The sequence below is a fragment of the Oncorhynchus tshawytscha genome, linkage group LG01, assembly GCF_018296145.1.
Source record: "Oncorhynchus tshawytscha isolate Ot180627B linkage group LG01, Otsh_v2.0, whole genome shotgun sequence".
In the NCBI taxonomy this organism is placed as follows: Eukaryota; Metazoa; Chordata; class Actinopteri; order Salmoniformes; family Salmonidae; genus Oncorhynchus; species Oncorhynchus tshawytscha.
The window spans coordinates 88,816,659-88,830,718 of NC_056429.1; the positions used below are offsets into that span (position 1 = coordinate 88,816,659).

The 14,060-nt window shown below is 47.1% G+C and overlaps 1 protein-coding gene across 1 annotated transcript in view; it reads right to left on the minus strand.

Annotated features, from left to right (window-relative positions):
- Positions 1–14,060, minus strand: part of LOC112261396 (protein TANC2-like) — a 176,845-nt gene that overhangs the window by 55,762 nt on the left and 107,023 nt on the right. Inside the window, exons 7-9 of the mRNA XM_042327127.1 lie at positions 2,361–2,642; positions 2,017–2,138; positions 324–555 (exon numbers count right to left, since the gene is read on the minus strand). Coding sequence (XP_042183061.1) covers positions 324–555; positions 2,017–2,138; positions 2,361–2,642 — 636 coding nt within the window. The remainder of the gene's footprint in view (positions 1–323; positions 556–2,016; positions 2,139–2,360; positions 2,643–14,060) is intronic.

Sequence of the window (14,060 nt, forward strand, 5' to 3'; positions counted from 1 at the left end):
TCGGTTCTAGGTACGTGTCCCAAATGGCAACCTATTCCTTATATAGACCAGAGATTCCCTATATAGGGCACTACTTTTAACCAGGGCCTATAGGGAACTACTTTCAACCAGGGCCTATAGGGCACTACTTGTAACCAGGATCTATAGGGTTCTGGTCCAAAAGAGTGCAATATATAGCTAATAGGGTGCCATTTGCGATGCAGACCAGAACTCACCTCTGTAGAGAGCATCCAGGGATCCTAGAACTCCTAGTAGAGTTATCTATGATAGTTATCTAAGGGTGTATAATAGCAGCAGATAATAGCAGCAGAGAGTTGTATCACCTTTGTAGAGGACATCCAGGGGTTCTAGGACTCCTCTTCTGAAGGAGGCCAGGGGATCCTTAACACAGGAGCGCAGACTGAGAATACTCTGTAGGTGTGGCTCCCTGAGCAGCAGCTCTCTGTAGGCGATGAGCTGCGGCGAGCGACACAGCAATGCTGCCACGTTGTGGACAAACTCCGGCACCAGGCACGTGTAGGCGTTGTCCGCCTGGCAGTAGTGGTACGCCACCACCTGGGGGCGATAGAGAGTGTGGGATACGTGATAGTCAGGTCAGTAAAATGGGATGGAAAATACAATATTGGGTTGAGAGAGAGAGATGTGTGATGGGGCTGGGAATATTGCTGGGCATGGTGCTGGGGAGTGGGATATGTGATGGGGCTGGGAATGGTGTGGGGAAATGGTGCTGGGGGAGGGATGTGTGATGGAGCTGGGAATGGGGCTGTGAATGCTGGGGAGAAGGATGTGTGATGGGGCTGGGAATGGGGCTGGGAATGCTGGGGAGAAGGATGTGTGATGGGGCTGGGAATGGGGCTGTGAATGCTGGGGAGAAGGATGTGTGATGGGGCTGGGAATGGGGCTGTGAATGCTGGGGAGAAGGATGAGTGATGGGGCTGGGAATGGGGCTGTGAATGCTGGGGAGAAGGATGTGTGATGGGGCTGGGAATGGGGCTGTGAATGCTGGGTAGAAGGATGTGTGATGGGCTGGGAATGGTGCTGGGAAGAGGGATGTGTGATGGGGCTGGGAATGGTGCTGGGAAGAGGGATGTGTGATGGGGCTGGGGCTGGGAATGGGAATGGTGATGGGAGAAGGAATGTGTGATGGTGCTGGGAATGGTGTTGGGAAGAGGGATGTGTGATGGGGCTGGGAATGGGAATGGTGCTGGGAGTTGTGCTGGGGCGGGGGCTGTGTGATGGGGCTGGTAATGGGTGTGGCTGGGGAGGGGTTGGGGCGAGGGTTGGTTATGGGGCTGGGGTGAGGGATGGGCTGGGGATTGGAGGGGTGGGAATGGGTCTGGGGTTGGGAGGGTTGGCAATGGGGCTGGGGAGAGGGATGGGACTGGGGTGAGGGATGGGGCTGGGGAGGGGGATGGGGCTGGGAATGGGACTGGGGAGAGGGATGAGGATGGGGCTGGGGGAGGGATGGGGCTGGGGCTGGGGGGGGGGATGGGGCTGGGAATGGGACTGGGACTGGGGAGAGGGATGAGGATGGGGCTGGGGGAGGGATGGGGCTGGGTATGGGCTGGAGATGGGGTTGGAGGTGGGGATGCAGGCAGAGGCAGGGCTGGAGGCATGGCTTGATGTGGGGCTACAAATGGCATCTGTCTCCCCTGTTTAGGGTTTAGGGAAGGGGAGACTGGGGCTATAGTGTGATGATGTGAGTGTTGTGGGGATTTCGGGAAGCCACTAAGCACCGCCTCATACATCAGTCATACCTTATTTAACAGTCTAGACATGTTAATAAATGTTAACAAGTTTACTCCAGAGAAAAGGTTGTAAGAATGTTTATAGGCCAAAATGAACATCTGTAATCTAAAGAGCCTTGCGTACTGATGTCTCAAATGTGAAACTTGAAACTGTTCCAATATCCACACTAGCGTGCCACTTAATATGAAGTTGGACATACATTTTAAGTGGTATGCTAGCTAGACAATGAGGGTATAATCTTTTTTGGAGGTTTTATATTTTTTTTACCTGAGATGCCAGTCTCCTCATGGTCTCCTCCTGGCGTGGTCTCATCTCGGGGGTCCCGGGACAGCTGCCCCCTCCCAGGGTACCTGTGCTGTGGGACGGCTGGGTAAGGGGGAGCTCTCCATCTGAGGAAACGCATAGAAGGAAGAGGGTTTTACCAATGGCATGGTTGTCAAACCATTATTGTGTTACCTTAAAGGGGATATCTGCGTTTCAAACATTAACAAAATGGATACGCCGCCTCTGTTTTGGAGAACAGAAATGTTTTTAAGAAACTTAATTGAAAGATGAGTTGTTGGGTGTGGTCATTTTAACAACACTCTCTAATAGTAGGTATCTGAGCCTACGTTTGGGTGAGGCCTGCGGAGAGTCAGAGGCCATCTGTCTCATGCGTGGTCCGTGGCAGCTCAGCGCCACCAGACGAGAGATGATAGCCGTCTTGCCGTAGCCGATGTTGCCCACGACAACCACACCGCGGTTGGTGCTGTTTTTGCCACTGTTGAGATGGGCGTCGACCTCCTGGAACAGCCAGTCACGGCCGGTGAAGATGGAGTCCATGGTGATGCTGGGCACCTCGAAGAGGAGGGGCTTCAGGGAGATAACAGGTGGCCGGTACGGGGCGAACCGCACTGGAGGGGGAGAGCGGGAGGATGACAGTTAAAATGGTTGCTACCATTACATTGAGATACATGAGTGTGCATGACCTACGGTGAGTCCTGACTGTCATGGGACTGCCTCAGGGTTAGGTAGGTTACTTTATTTTGATCTTGTCTCCTCAACCCACCCGCTTAACCAGGAAGCCAGCCGCTTCATTGTGTCTGAGGAATCACTGTTCACCTGCTGACTGAGGTCAGCCTGCAGACGCCTGGCCCGCCACAAGGAGTCGCTAGAGCACGATGAGCCATGTAGCCAAACCCTCCCCTAACCGCCCACGACGTTGGGCCAATTGTGTGGCACCCTATGGGACTCCCGCTCACGGCCGGTTGTGATACAGCCCGGGATCGAACCAGGGTCTGTAGTGACACCTCTGTCACTGTGGTAATCTGTTACAGTTACTAGTTACCTGTCCAAAATTGTAATCAGTAACGTAACTTTTGGATTACCCAAACTCAGTAATGTAATCTGATTACTTTCCCCCTAAAACATTTGCAGTTTAACTGTCATTACGGGGTATTGTGTGTAGCTGGGTGAGATGTTTTTTATTAATCAATTTTGAATTCAGGCTATAACACAACAAAATGTGGAATAAGTCAATGGGTGGAGCTATATGGAAATATTTGGAACTATAGGGAGCTACAGTGGCAAGAAAAAGTATGTGAACCCCTTTGGAAATACCTGGATTTCTGCATAAATTGGTCATAGAATTTGATCTGAACTTCATCTAAGTAAAAACAATAGACAAACACAGTCTGCTTAAACTAACAACGCACAAACAATTATACGTTTTCATGACTTTATTGAACACACTGTATAAACATTCACAGTATAGGGTTGAAAAAGTATGTAAACCCTTTAATAACTAGTTGACCCTCCTTTGGCAGAAATAACCTCAACCAAATGTTTTCTGTAGTTGCGAATCAGACATGCACAACGGTCAGGAGGAATTTTGGACCATTCCTATTTACAAAACTGTTTCAGTTTATGTCTGGTTCCTGGGATGTCTGGTGTGAAACGCTGTCTTGAAGTCATGCCACAGCATCTCAATCGGGATGAAGTCAGGACACTCCACAAGGTGTATTTTCTTCTCTTGAAGTCATGCTGTTGTTGATTTACTTCTGTGTTTTGGGTCGTTGTCCTGGTGCATCACCCAACTTCTGTTGAGCTTCAATTGGTGGACAGATAGCCTTACATTCTCCTGTGTCATGAAGTTACCCTCTTTGGGTACAGCAAGCCCCATCCCCCTCTCCCTGTCTCCTACACCCAGGCTGCTGTGGTCAGAGAGAAGTCGTAAATTCCTGGAGGAGATTGTCTCCTCATGGCCACAGTATAGAGAGAGAGTAAAGTTTCATAGGGAGAACAAAGGAATTTATTCCACCTCACAGAACTTGAGGTCCAAACAACATTTATGTTCTGGAGAAGGTATAAAAGATTGGTGAAGAATCCAGCTACGAACTGGTTCATTTGGTACAATTTTGTGAAACTCATGGGAGACAATACAGCCATATTACCATAATGCTGTTTATATATTAGCCTCAGATATGATTGTTGTATAAGATGAATGAGTGAAGATGATACTGTTTGTAAAATTGTGTAATGTAATTTTGGACTGTTTAATGAAGGAAACTCCAATTCCCTTTTGAGTTTAACTACATCAGAGGACCGCCCATGAGCCCAGTTAGGACCTGGCGTCATGAGACAGCCTTTTTCTGCTCTCCCGAATAAAACCCCCACTTTGAGAATTTCTCAACAGATCATGTTGCTCTCAATTACGAGAAGACAAAGGTTGCAGATCAGCTTACCTCAATAACGAGAGGGCCAAGGTTTGAGACCAGACTACTGAATCTTTTAACCGAAAACCGCCGAAACATCTATCCATAACAACATGAATGACTGTCCCTCTGAACTATCCATTCTAACCACAACAGAGAGGGCGGACAAACTCTCCATCAGAAACAAACTTTTCAACAGAGACCCCAACGACACACAGCGTAAATACAGCGTAAATATATATATTGATTGCAGTTGTTCCCGAATGAGTGAGCGTTCATGTGCAAAGGATTAGCATTTCATTTGTTATAATTATCAACTGTGTGTTGTTTTATCTCAGTCGACCCCCACTTCCCTTTTGTACACCAAGCCGCGATGCCGGTTTAGACCACTAGGGCACATTCCCTATCATTTCTTGAAACCATATTTACTTTGTTTGTTTGTGTGTGCACTTCTGTGACTGTTTAGTTAGTTAATAAATAAATTATTTAAGACAATTGATTGTATGGATGACTCATAGTGAAGACTGGGTTCGTGCAGATAACTAACAATTTACAACGTTTGAAATGAGACTAACGTGAGGTAAAGAAGAATTCATTAATCAGAAGACTATTGATATGAAAATATCTGAAAAGCTATATTAGGAAAATTATAACCTTGTAATCTGAATATTTTCCTTGGTACCCGACATCCTAGTTAATTACAGTTACATAATTAATCAGTTTAATTGCATAATAATAATTACAGAGGATATTTGATAAAGATTCATCTTCAGTTTAATGATGCCAAAGACACAACACCTGCAAAATGTCTTGATAAACTTGGGAATTCATTTTTTCGTTGATACTTTGGTATCAAAATATATTAGAGAGCCTTACGGTTGTGGGCGGAGCAGTTGCCGTACCAGGCGGCGATACAGCCTGACAGGGCGCTCTCGATTGTGCATCTGTAAAAATTTGTGAGTGTTTTTGGTGACAAGCCAAATTTCTTCCGCCTCCTGAGGTTGAAGAGGCGCTGTTGCGCCTTCTTCACCACGATGTCTGTGTGGGTAGACCATTTCAGTTTGTCCGTGATGTGTACGCCAAGGAACTTCTCCACTACTGTCCCGTCGATGTGGATAGGGGTGCTCCCTCTGCTGTTTCCTGAAGTCCACGATCATCTCCTTAGTTTTGTTGACGTTGAGTGTGAGGTTATTTTCCTGACACCACACTCTGAGGGCCCTCACCTCCTCCCTGTAGGCCGTCTCGTTGTTGTTGGTAATCAAGCCTACCACTGTAGTGTCGTCTGCAAACTCGATGATTGTGTTGTTTTGCGCGAATGCTGCCATCAATCCACGGTTTCTGTTTTGGGAAGGTTTTAATAGTCACCATGGGTAAAACGTCACCAATGCACTTGCTAATAAACTCACTCACCGAATCAGTGTATTCATCAATGATGTTGTTCGACGCTATCCGGAACATATCCCAGTTCACGTGATCGAAGCAATCTTGAAGCGTGGAATCAGATTTGTCGGAACAGCGTTGAACAGACCTGAGCATGGGCATTTCCTGTTTTAGCTTCTGTCTATAGGCTGGGAGGAACAAAATGGAGTCGTGGTCAGATTTGCCGAAAGGATTGTGAGGGAGGACTTTGTATGCGTGGCGGAATTCAGAGTAACAATTATCCTGAATTTTACCAGCCCGGGTCGCGCATTTGATATGCTGATAAAATTTAGGGAGCCTTGTTTTCAGATTAGCTTTGTTAAACTTACTCCCCATCGTTTCCATCCATTCGTTTTTAATACTACACATGTTCAGATGAAGAAAGACGTTTATCTAATTACTCCCCCTCATGAGGAAAATGAATAGAATTTGTGTTAGGACAGGTTTTATGTGTAAATTATAAATACTTCCCTTGAATCCCTTTTCTGCCACATGATTACAGCAGTAGGAGGTCGTCCAGGGTTTGGGAATAACAGACTACAAAAAACTAACTGTAATCTGTTACATTACCAGCTAAAATATTGTAATCAGATTACAGATACTTTTGAAAAACTGTGTTGGGAAGTGTGTTGTTTTAACTCTATGTTGCCTTAAACAAACCCCAGGAAGAGTAGCTGCTGACCATAATAAACCCCAGGAAGAGTAACTGCTGACCATAATAAACCCCAGGAACAATAGCTGCTGCCTTGGCATGAACTAATAGGGATCCATAACAAACCCCAGGAAGAGTAGCTGCTGCCTAGGGAGGAACTAGTGGGAATCTATAATAAATATAATATAATTAAATAATAGAACTCAAATTGATGGCGCAAACTAAACAGACTTTTGGGATATAAAGAAGGATTTTATCTTACAAAACAACCATGCATGTTGTAGCTGGGACCCTTTGGATTGCAAATCAGAGGAAGATTTTCAAAAAGTAAATGATTATTTAATCGCTATTCGTGATTTTATGCACGGTCCTCAAACAATCGCATGGCATGCTTTCGCTGTAAAGCCTATTGTAAATCAGACAATGCATGTAAATTGTCGACAGGTGTTCCGCTGATGGGACGCCTAGCCCTAATGAACTTTACAGTTAGCTGTGTTATTTGAAACAACATCACTAACTTGTGTAACTAACCCACTATTAGTGCTGAAGTGGGTACACATGTAACCAGACATGTAACCAGTTCAAAGTAAAGTACATTTACAGGATTGGGATAGCCAGGCATGGTTGTTAGCAGAAGCTGAGAAAAACAGAAGTAAGATGAGGCAATGAGAGAACAGACAGGGGAACGGAGAGCATAACAGAATGGAATCTGGCAGCCGTGTGCAGTATGCTAGTGGTGCAGGGTTGGGGTCAAAGTTCAATTACATTTGAATTCAATCAACTCAGGAAATAACAGAAATTCCAATTCCAATGAAGAACTGGAATAGTGCGATATCTCGATATCTAATTGCGTTGTTTTTCAACCAAATATTGCGATTGCAATTTGACTAGTGATATACACTCAAATCAAATTGGGAAAGGGGATACCTAGTCAACTGAATGTATTCAACTGAAATGTGTCCTCTGCATTTAACCCTCTGAATCAAAGAGGCGTGGGGGGCTGCCTTAATCCACATCCACGTCTTTGCCCTGGGAACATTGTATTGGTCACATACACATACTGAGCAGATGTTATTGTGGGTGTAGCCAAATGCTTGTGTTCCTAGCTCCAACAATACAGTTTATTAGGTACACCAACCTGTTTATGAAAATGGTTTGCTCCTACAGACAGTGAGTTACGTGGTCGTGGCTTGCTATATAAAGCAGCCAGACAGGCATCGAGGAATTCCGTTACTGTTAGATTGAACTTTAGAATGGGCAAACGAGTGACCTAAGCAACCTTGAGTTTGATCGTCGGTGCCAGGCGCGCCAGTTCTAGTACCTCGGAAACGTACAGCCTCCTGGGCTTTTCATGCACGACAGTGTGTAGGGTTTACAGAGAATGGTGCAACAAACAAAAACATCCAGTCAGCAGCAGTCCTGTGGACAAAAACAGCTAGTTGATGAGAGGTAGAGGGAGAATGGCAAGAATCGTGCAAGCTAACAGGCGGGCCACAAACAGACGAATAACGGCGCAGTACGACAGTGGTGTGCAGTACAGCATCTCAGAACGCACAACTCGTTGGTGCTTGTCACGGATGGGCTATTGCAGCAGACAAAAACACCAGGTTCCGCTCCTATCAGCTAAAAACAAGAAGAAGAGGGCACGTGATCACCAACACTGGACAAGTGAGGAGTGGAAAAACATTGCCTGATTCGACGAGTCCCGGTCCTTTTGCGTCATGCTGATGGCAGTCAGGATTTAGTTTAAGCAGCATGAATGAGTCCATGGCCCCATCCTGCCTGGTGTCAACGGTACAGGTTGGTGGCAATGGTGTAATGGTGTCAGGAATGTTTTCCTGGCACACGTTAGGTCCCTTAATACCAACTGAGCAACGTTTCAATGCCCCGTAGAATTCAGGCTGTTCTGGAGGCAAAGGGGTCCAACCCGGTACCAGATGGGTGTACCTAATAAACTGGTCCCTGAGTGGACATAAAAACACTTGAGTAAACTATTGGAATCATATAAATCGAAAAATGTATATTAAGAAGCAAATTGGAAAGCAGCATTGTTCTTGTTTGGAACAATCTGTTGACTACATTTGACCTAACAGAACAATGCAAGCTTATAGTGAATCTAACGGGGAGGAGGAACTTAGCTACTTGAGTGAAAGGGGCGAGGCTTGTTGTGTGCGGGAAACAGCCGCAAGAGGAGAGAGGGAGAGAATTGGATTGAGCTAAATCACCTCAAATAAATACAGACAACAAACAGACACAGACACACAAAGACATCCCTCTAGTGGTGTGGGGGCTGTGCTTTGGCAAAGTGGGTGGGGTTATATCCTTCCTGTTTGGCCCTGTCCGGGGGTGTCCTCGGATGGGGCCACAGTGTCTCCTGACCCCTCCTGTCTCAGCCTCCAGTATTTATGCTGCAGTAGTTTGTGTCGGGGGCTAGGGTCAGTTTGTTATATCTGGAGTACTTCTCCTGTCCTATTCGGTGTCCTGTGTGAATCTAAGTGTGCGTTCTCTAATTCTCTCCTTCTCTCTTTCTTTCTCTCTCTCGGAGGACCTGAGCCTTAGGACCATGCCCCAGGACTACCTAACATGATGACTCCTTGCTGTCCCCAGTCCATCTGACCGTGCTGCTGCTCCAGTTTCAACTGTTCTGCCTTATTATTATTAGACCCTGCTGGTCATTTATGAACATTTGAACATCTTGGCCATGTTCTGTTATAATCTCCACCCGGCACAGCCAGAAGAGGACTGGCCACCCCACATAGCCTGGTTCCTCTCTAGGTTTCTTCCTAGGTTTTGGCCTTTCTAGGGAGTTTTCCGAGCCACCGTGCTTCTACACCTGCATTGCTTGCTGTTTAGGGTTTTAGGCTGGGTTTCTGTACAGCACTTTGAGATATCAGCTGATGTACGAAGGGCTATATAAATAAATTTGATTTGATTTGATTTGACAGAGACAGAGACACACAGACAGAGACACACAGAGACAGATACACACAGAGACAGATACACATAGACACGGAGACACACAGACACACAGAGACAGATACACATAGACACGGAGACACACAGACACACAGAGACATACATATACAGAGAAAGAGACACAGAGACAGAGACACACAGAGAAAGAGACACACAGAGACAGATACACAGAGACACGGGGACACACAGACACACAGAGACAGAAATATACAGAGAAAGAGACACAGACAGAGACACACAGAGACAGAGACACATACACACAGAGACACAGATAGAGATAGAGACAGAAACACGCGAGAGAGACACGTACACACAGACACACAGAGAAAGAGACACAGACACACAAAGACAGAGAAACACACACACACACAAATAGCTTTAACATAAGGATGTCAATAAATACCGGGCATTAAGTAATGCTAATCTCAATAAGTGACTAAATGCACAACCTCTCTCCTCTCCCAATGTAATCACCAAGATACTACACCAGTACAGCTCTCTCCTCTCCTACTGTAATCACCAAGATACTACACCAGTACACCTCTCTCCTCTCCCACTGTAATCACCAAGATACTACACCAGTACACCTCTCTCCTCTCCCAATGTAATCACCAAGATACTACACCAGTACACCTCTCTCCTCTCCTACTGTAATCCTACTGTAATCACTGTAATCACCAAGATACTACACCTCTCTCCTCTCCCAGTAACACCAAGATACTCTCCTCTCCCTCCTACTGTAATCACCAAGATACTACACCAGTACACCTCTCTCCTCTCCTACTGTAATCACCAAGATACTACACCAGTACAGCTCTCTCCTCTCCCACTGTAATCACCAAGATACTACACCAGTACACTCTCTCTCCTCTCCCACTGTAATCACCAAGACTACACCTACACCAGCTCTCTCCTCTCCTACTGTAATCACAGATACTACACCAGTACAGCTCTCTCTCTCCTACTGTAATCACCAAGATACTACACCAGTACAGCTCTCTCCTCTCCTACTGTAATCACCAAGATACTACACCAGTACAGCTCTCTCCTCTCCTACTGTAATCACCAAGATACTACACCAGTACAGCTCTCTCCTCTCCTACTGTAATCACCAAGATACTACACCAGTACAGCTCTCTCCTCTCCTACTGTAATCACTACACCAGTAATCACCAGATACTACACCAGCTCTCTCCTCTCCTACTGTAATCACCAAGATACTACACCAGTACAGCTCTCTCCTCTCCTACTGTAATCACCAAGATACTACACCAGTACAGCTCTCTCCTCTCCTACTGTAATCACCAAGATACTACACCAGTACAGCTCTCTCTCTCCTACTGTAATCACCAAGATACTACACCAGTACACCTCTCTCCTCTCCTACTGTAATCACCAAGATACTACACCAGTACAGCTCTCTCCTCTCCCAATGTAATCACCAAGATACTACACCAGTACAGCTCTCTCCTCTCCCAATGTAATCACCAAGATACTACACCAGTACAGCTCTCTCCTCTCCCACTGTAATCACCAAGATACTACACCAGTACAGCTCTCTCCTCTCCCAATGTAATCACCAAGATACTACACCAGTACACCTCTCTCCTCTCCTACTGTAATCACCAAGATACTACACCAGTACAGCTCTCTCCTCTCCCAATGTAATCACCAAGATACTACACCAGTACAGCTCTCTCCTCTCCTACTGTAATCACCAAGATACTACTCAGCACTAGCAGTTGTCTATGGCAGAGACCATTAAGCATTTGGCCTATTAGTGAAGTCATAGAGCCTCTGTTGGTCTGCTGTAAGGTGATAAAATCCTAGAAACATAGCTGCTCTCCTACTGTAATCACCAAGATACTACACCAGGGACTCTCCTTCAGGCTAGGGTTCTGTCTCTCCTACTGTAATCTTCAAGATAGATGGTGCTCTATCATTCCCTGTTCAGGCAAGACTGTAAGGTGTAGGCCTACTGTAATCACCAAGATACTCACCTCTCCCCTGGCTAGTCAGACCAGAGAGGTATCACTCAGTACAGCTCTCTCCTCCCTAGCTAGTCAGATGGACACCAGTATCCCTCCCTGTTCCTCTACACCAGTCTCCCCTCTCCTAGTCAATCGGAGAGGTATCAGTCTGTTTCCTCTCCTCTCCGTAATCCCTGGCTAGTCAGATGGAGAGGTACCAAGATCACTCAGTTTCCTCTCCTCCCCTGGCTAGTCAGATGGAGAGGTATCAGCTCTCTCCTCTCCTACTGTAATCACCAAGATACTACACCAGTACAGCTCCCCTCTCCCAGATGTAATCATCAAGATACTGTTTCTCTCCTCCTCTCCCCTGTAATCTCAGTCTCTCTCCTCTCCCCTCCCCTGGCTAGTCAGATCCCAAGGTATAGTCTGTATTCCTCTCCTCCCCCCTGGCTAGTCAGACAGAGAGGTACTCACCAGTACAACTCTCTCCCCCCTGGCTAGTCAGATGGAGAGGTATCAGTCTACAGCTCTCTCCTCCCCCTGTAGTCAGACACAGAGGTATCCTCTGTTTCCCTACCTCCCCTTGGCTAGTCAGACAGATTTGGAGGTATCATAGAGCCTCTGTTTCCTCTCCTAGAAACATAGCCCTCTGGCTAGTCAGACAGAGAGGTATCACTCTGTCTTCCTCTCTCTATCCCCCTGGCTAAGTCAGACAGAGAGGTATCTCTGCAAGACTGTTTCCTCTCCTCCCCCCTGGCTAGTCAGACAGAGAGGTATCCCTCTGTTTCCTCTCCTCCCCCTGGCTAGTCAGATGGAGAGGTATCACTCTGTTTCCTCTCCTCCCCCTGGCTAGTCAGATGGAGAGGTATCAGTCTGTTTCCTCTCCTCCCCCTGGCTAGTCAGATGGAGAGGTATCACTCTGTTTCTCTCCTCCCCCTGGCTAGTCAGATGGAGAGGTATCAGTCTGTTTCCTCTCCTCCCCCTGGCTAGTCAGATGGAGAGGTATCAGTCTGTTTCCTCTCCTCCCCCTGGCTAGTCAGACAGAGAGGTATCACTCTGTTTCCTCTCCTCCCCCTGGCTAGTCAGATGGAGAGGTATCAGTCTGTTTCCTCTCCTCCCCCTGGCTAGTCAGACACAGAGGTATCACTCTGTTTCCCCTCCTCCCCCTTGGCTAGTCAGACAGAGAGGTATCACTCTGTTTCCTCTCCTCCCCTCTGGCTAGTCAGACAGAGAGGTATCACTCTGTTTCCTCTCCTCCCCCTGGCTAAGTCAGACAGAGAGGTATCTCTCTGTTTCCTCTCCTCCCCCCTGGCTAGTCAGATGGAGAGGTATCACTCTGTTTCTCTCCTCCCCCTGGCTAGTCAGATGGAGAGGTATCACTCTGTTTCTCTCCTCCCCTGGCTAGTCAGATGGAGAGTTATCACTCTGTTTCCTCTCCTCCCCCTGGCTAGTCAGATGGAGAGGTATCCCTCTGTTTCCTCTCCTCCCCTGGCTAGTCAGATAGAGAGGTATCAGTCTGTTTCCTCTCCTCCCCTCTGGCTAGTCAGACACAGAGGTATCACTCTGTTTCCCCTCCTCCCCCTTGGCTAGTCAGACAGAGAGGTATCACTCTGTTTCCTCTCCTCCCCTCTGGCTAGTCAGACAGAGAGGTATCTCTCTGTTTCCTCTCCTCCCCCCTGGCTAGTCAGACAGAGAGGTATCCCTCTGTTTCCTCTCCTCTCCCCTGGCTAAGTCAGACAGAGAGGTATCACTCTGTTTCCTCTCCTCCCCTCTGGCTAGTCAGACAGAGAGGTATCCCTCTGTTTCCTCTCCTCCCCCCTGGCTAGTCAGACGGAGAGGTATCCCTCTGTTTCCTCTCCTCCTCCCTGGCTAGTCAGACAGAGAGGTATCCCTCTGTTTCCTCTCCTCCCCCTGGCTAGTCAGACAGAGAGGTATCCCTCTGTTTCCTCTCCTCCCCCCTGGCTAGTCAGACAGAGAGGTATCCCTCTGTTTCCTCTCCTCCCCCCTGGCTAGTCAGACGGATAGGTATCACTCGGTTTCCTCTCCTCCCCCCTGGCTAGTCAGAAGGAGAGGCTCACTCAGACAGTTGAATTATTCACCAGGTGAGGATGACTCAGAGCAGGGGAGGATGAAAGGATGGAGGGAGTGGAGGAGAGGACGAGTGGTACTTCAGTCCGCTCCACATGAAGTACCAGGGGATCTACTCTCTACTCCACATCGTGTGCGTGTGTGAGTGTGTGTCTGCCTGCATGCACGTGTGTGTGTCTGTGTTAGTGTATGTGAATGTTGAGTGAGTGTGTTTTTGAGTGCCAGTGCGTGTGAGTGTTATGTGTGAGTGTGTGTTTGTGTGCATGTGTGTGTCTAAAATGAGTGGGTGTCAATCTAAGAAAGTGAACCTGCCTGTACCACCAGGTTTATCAACACCTCTAGCTAAGCTACCTCAGTTGATTCCCAAATGACACTATTACCTATCTAGGGCCCTGGTCAAAAATAGTGCACTAAATAGGGTGACATTTGGGATCAGTGAGCTAGTCCCTTGATTTCCCTGACAGCATCAAACAACATTAAACTAAAGAAGTGAAGCATCTGGTTATCATC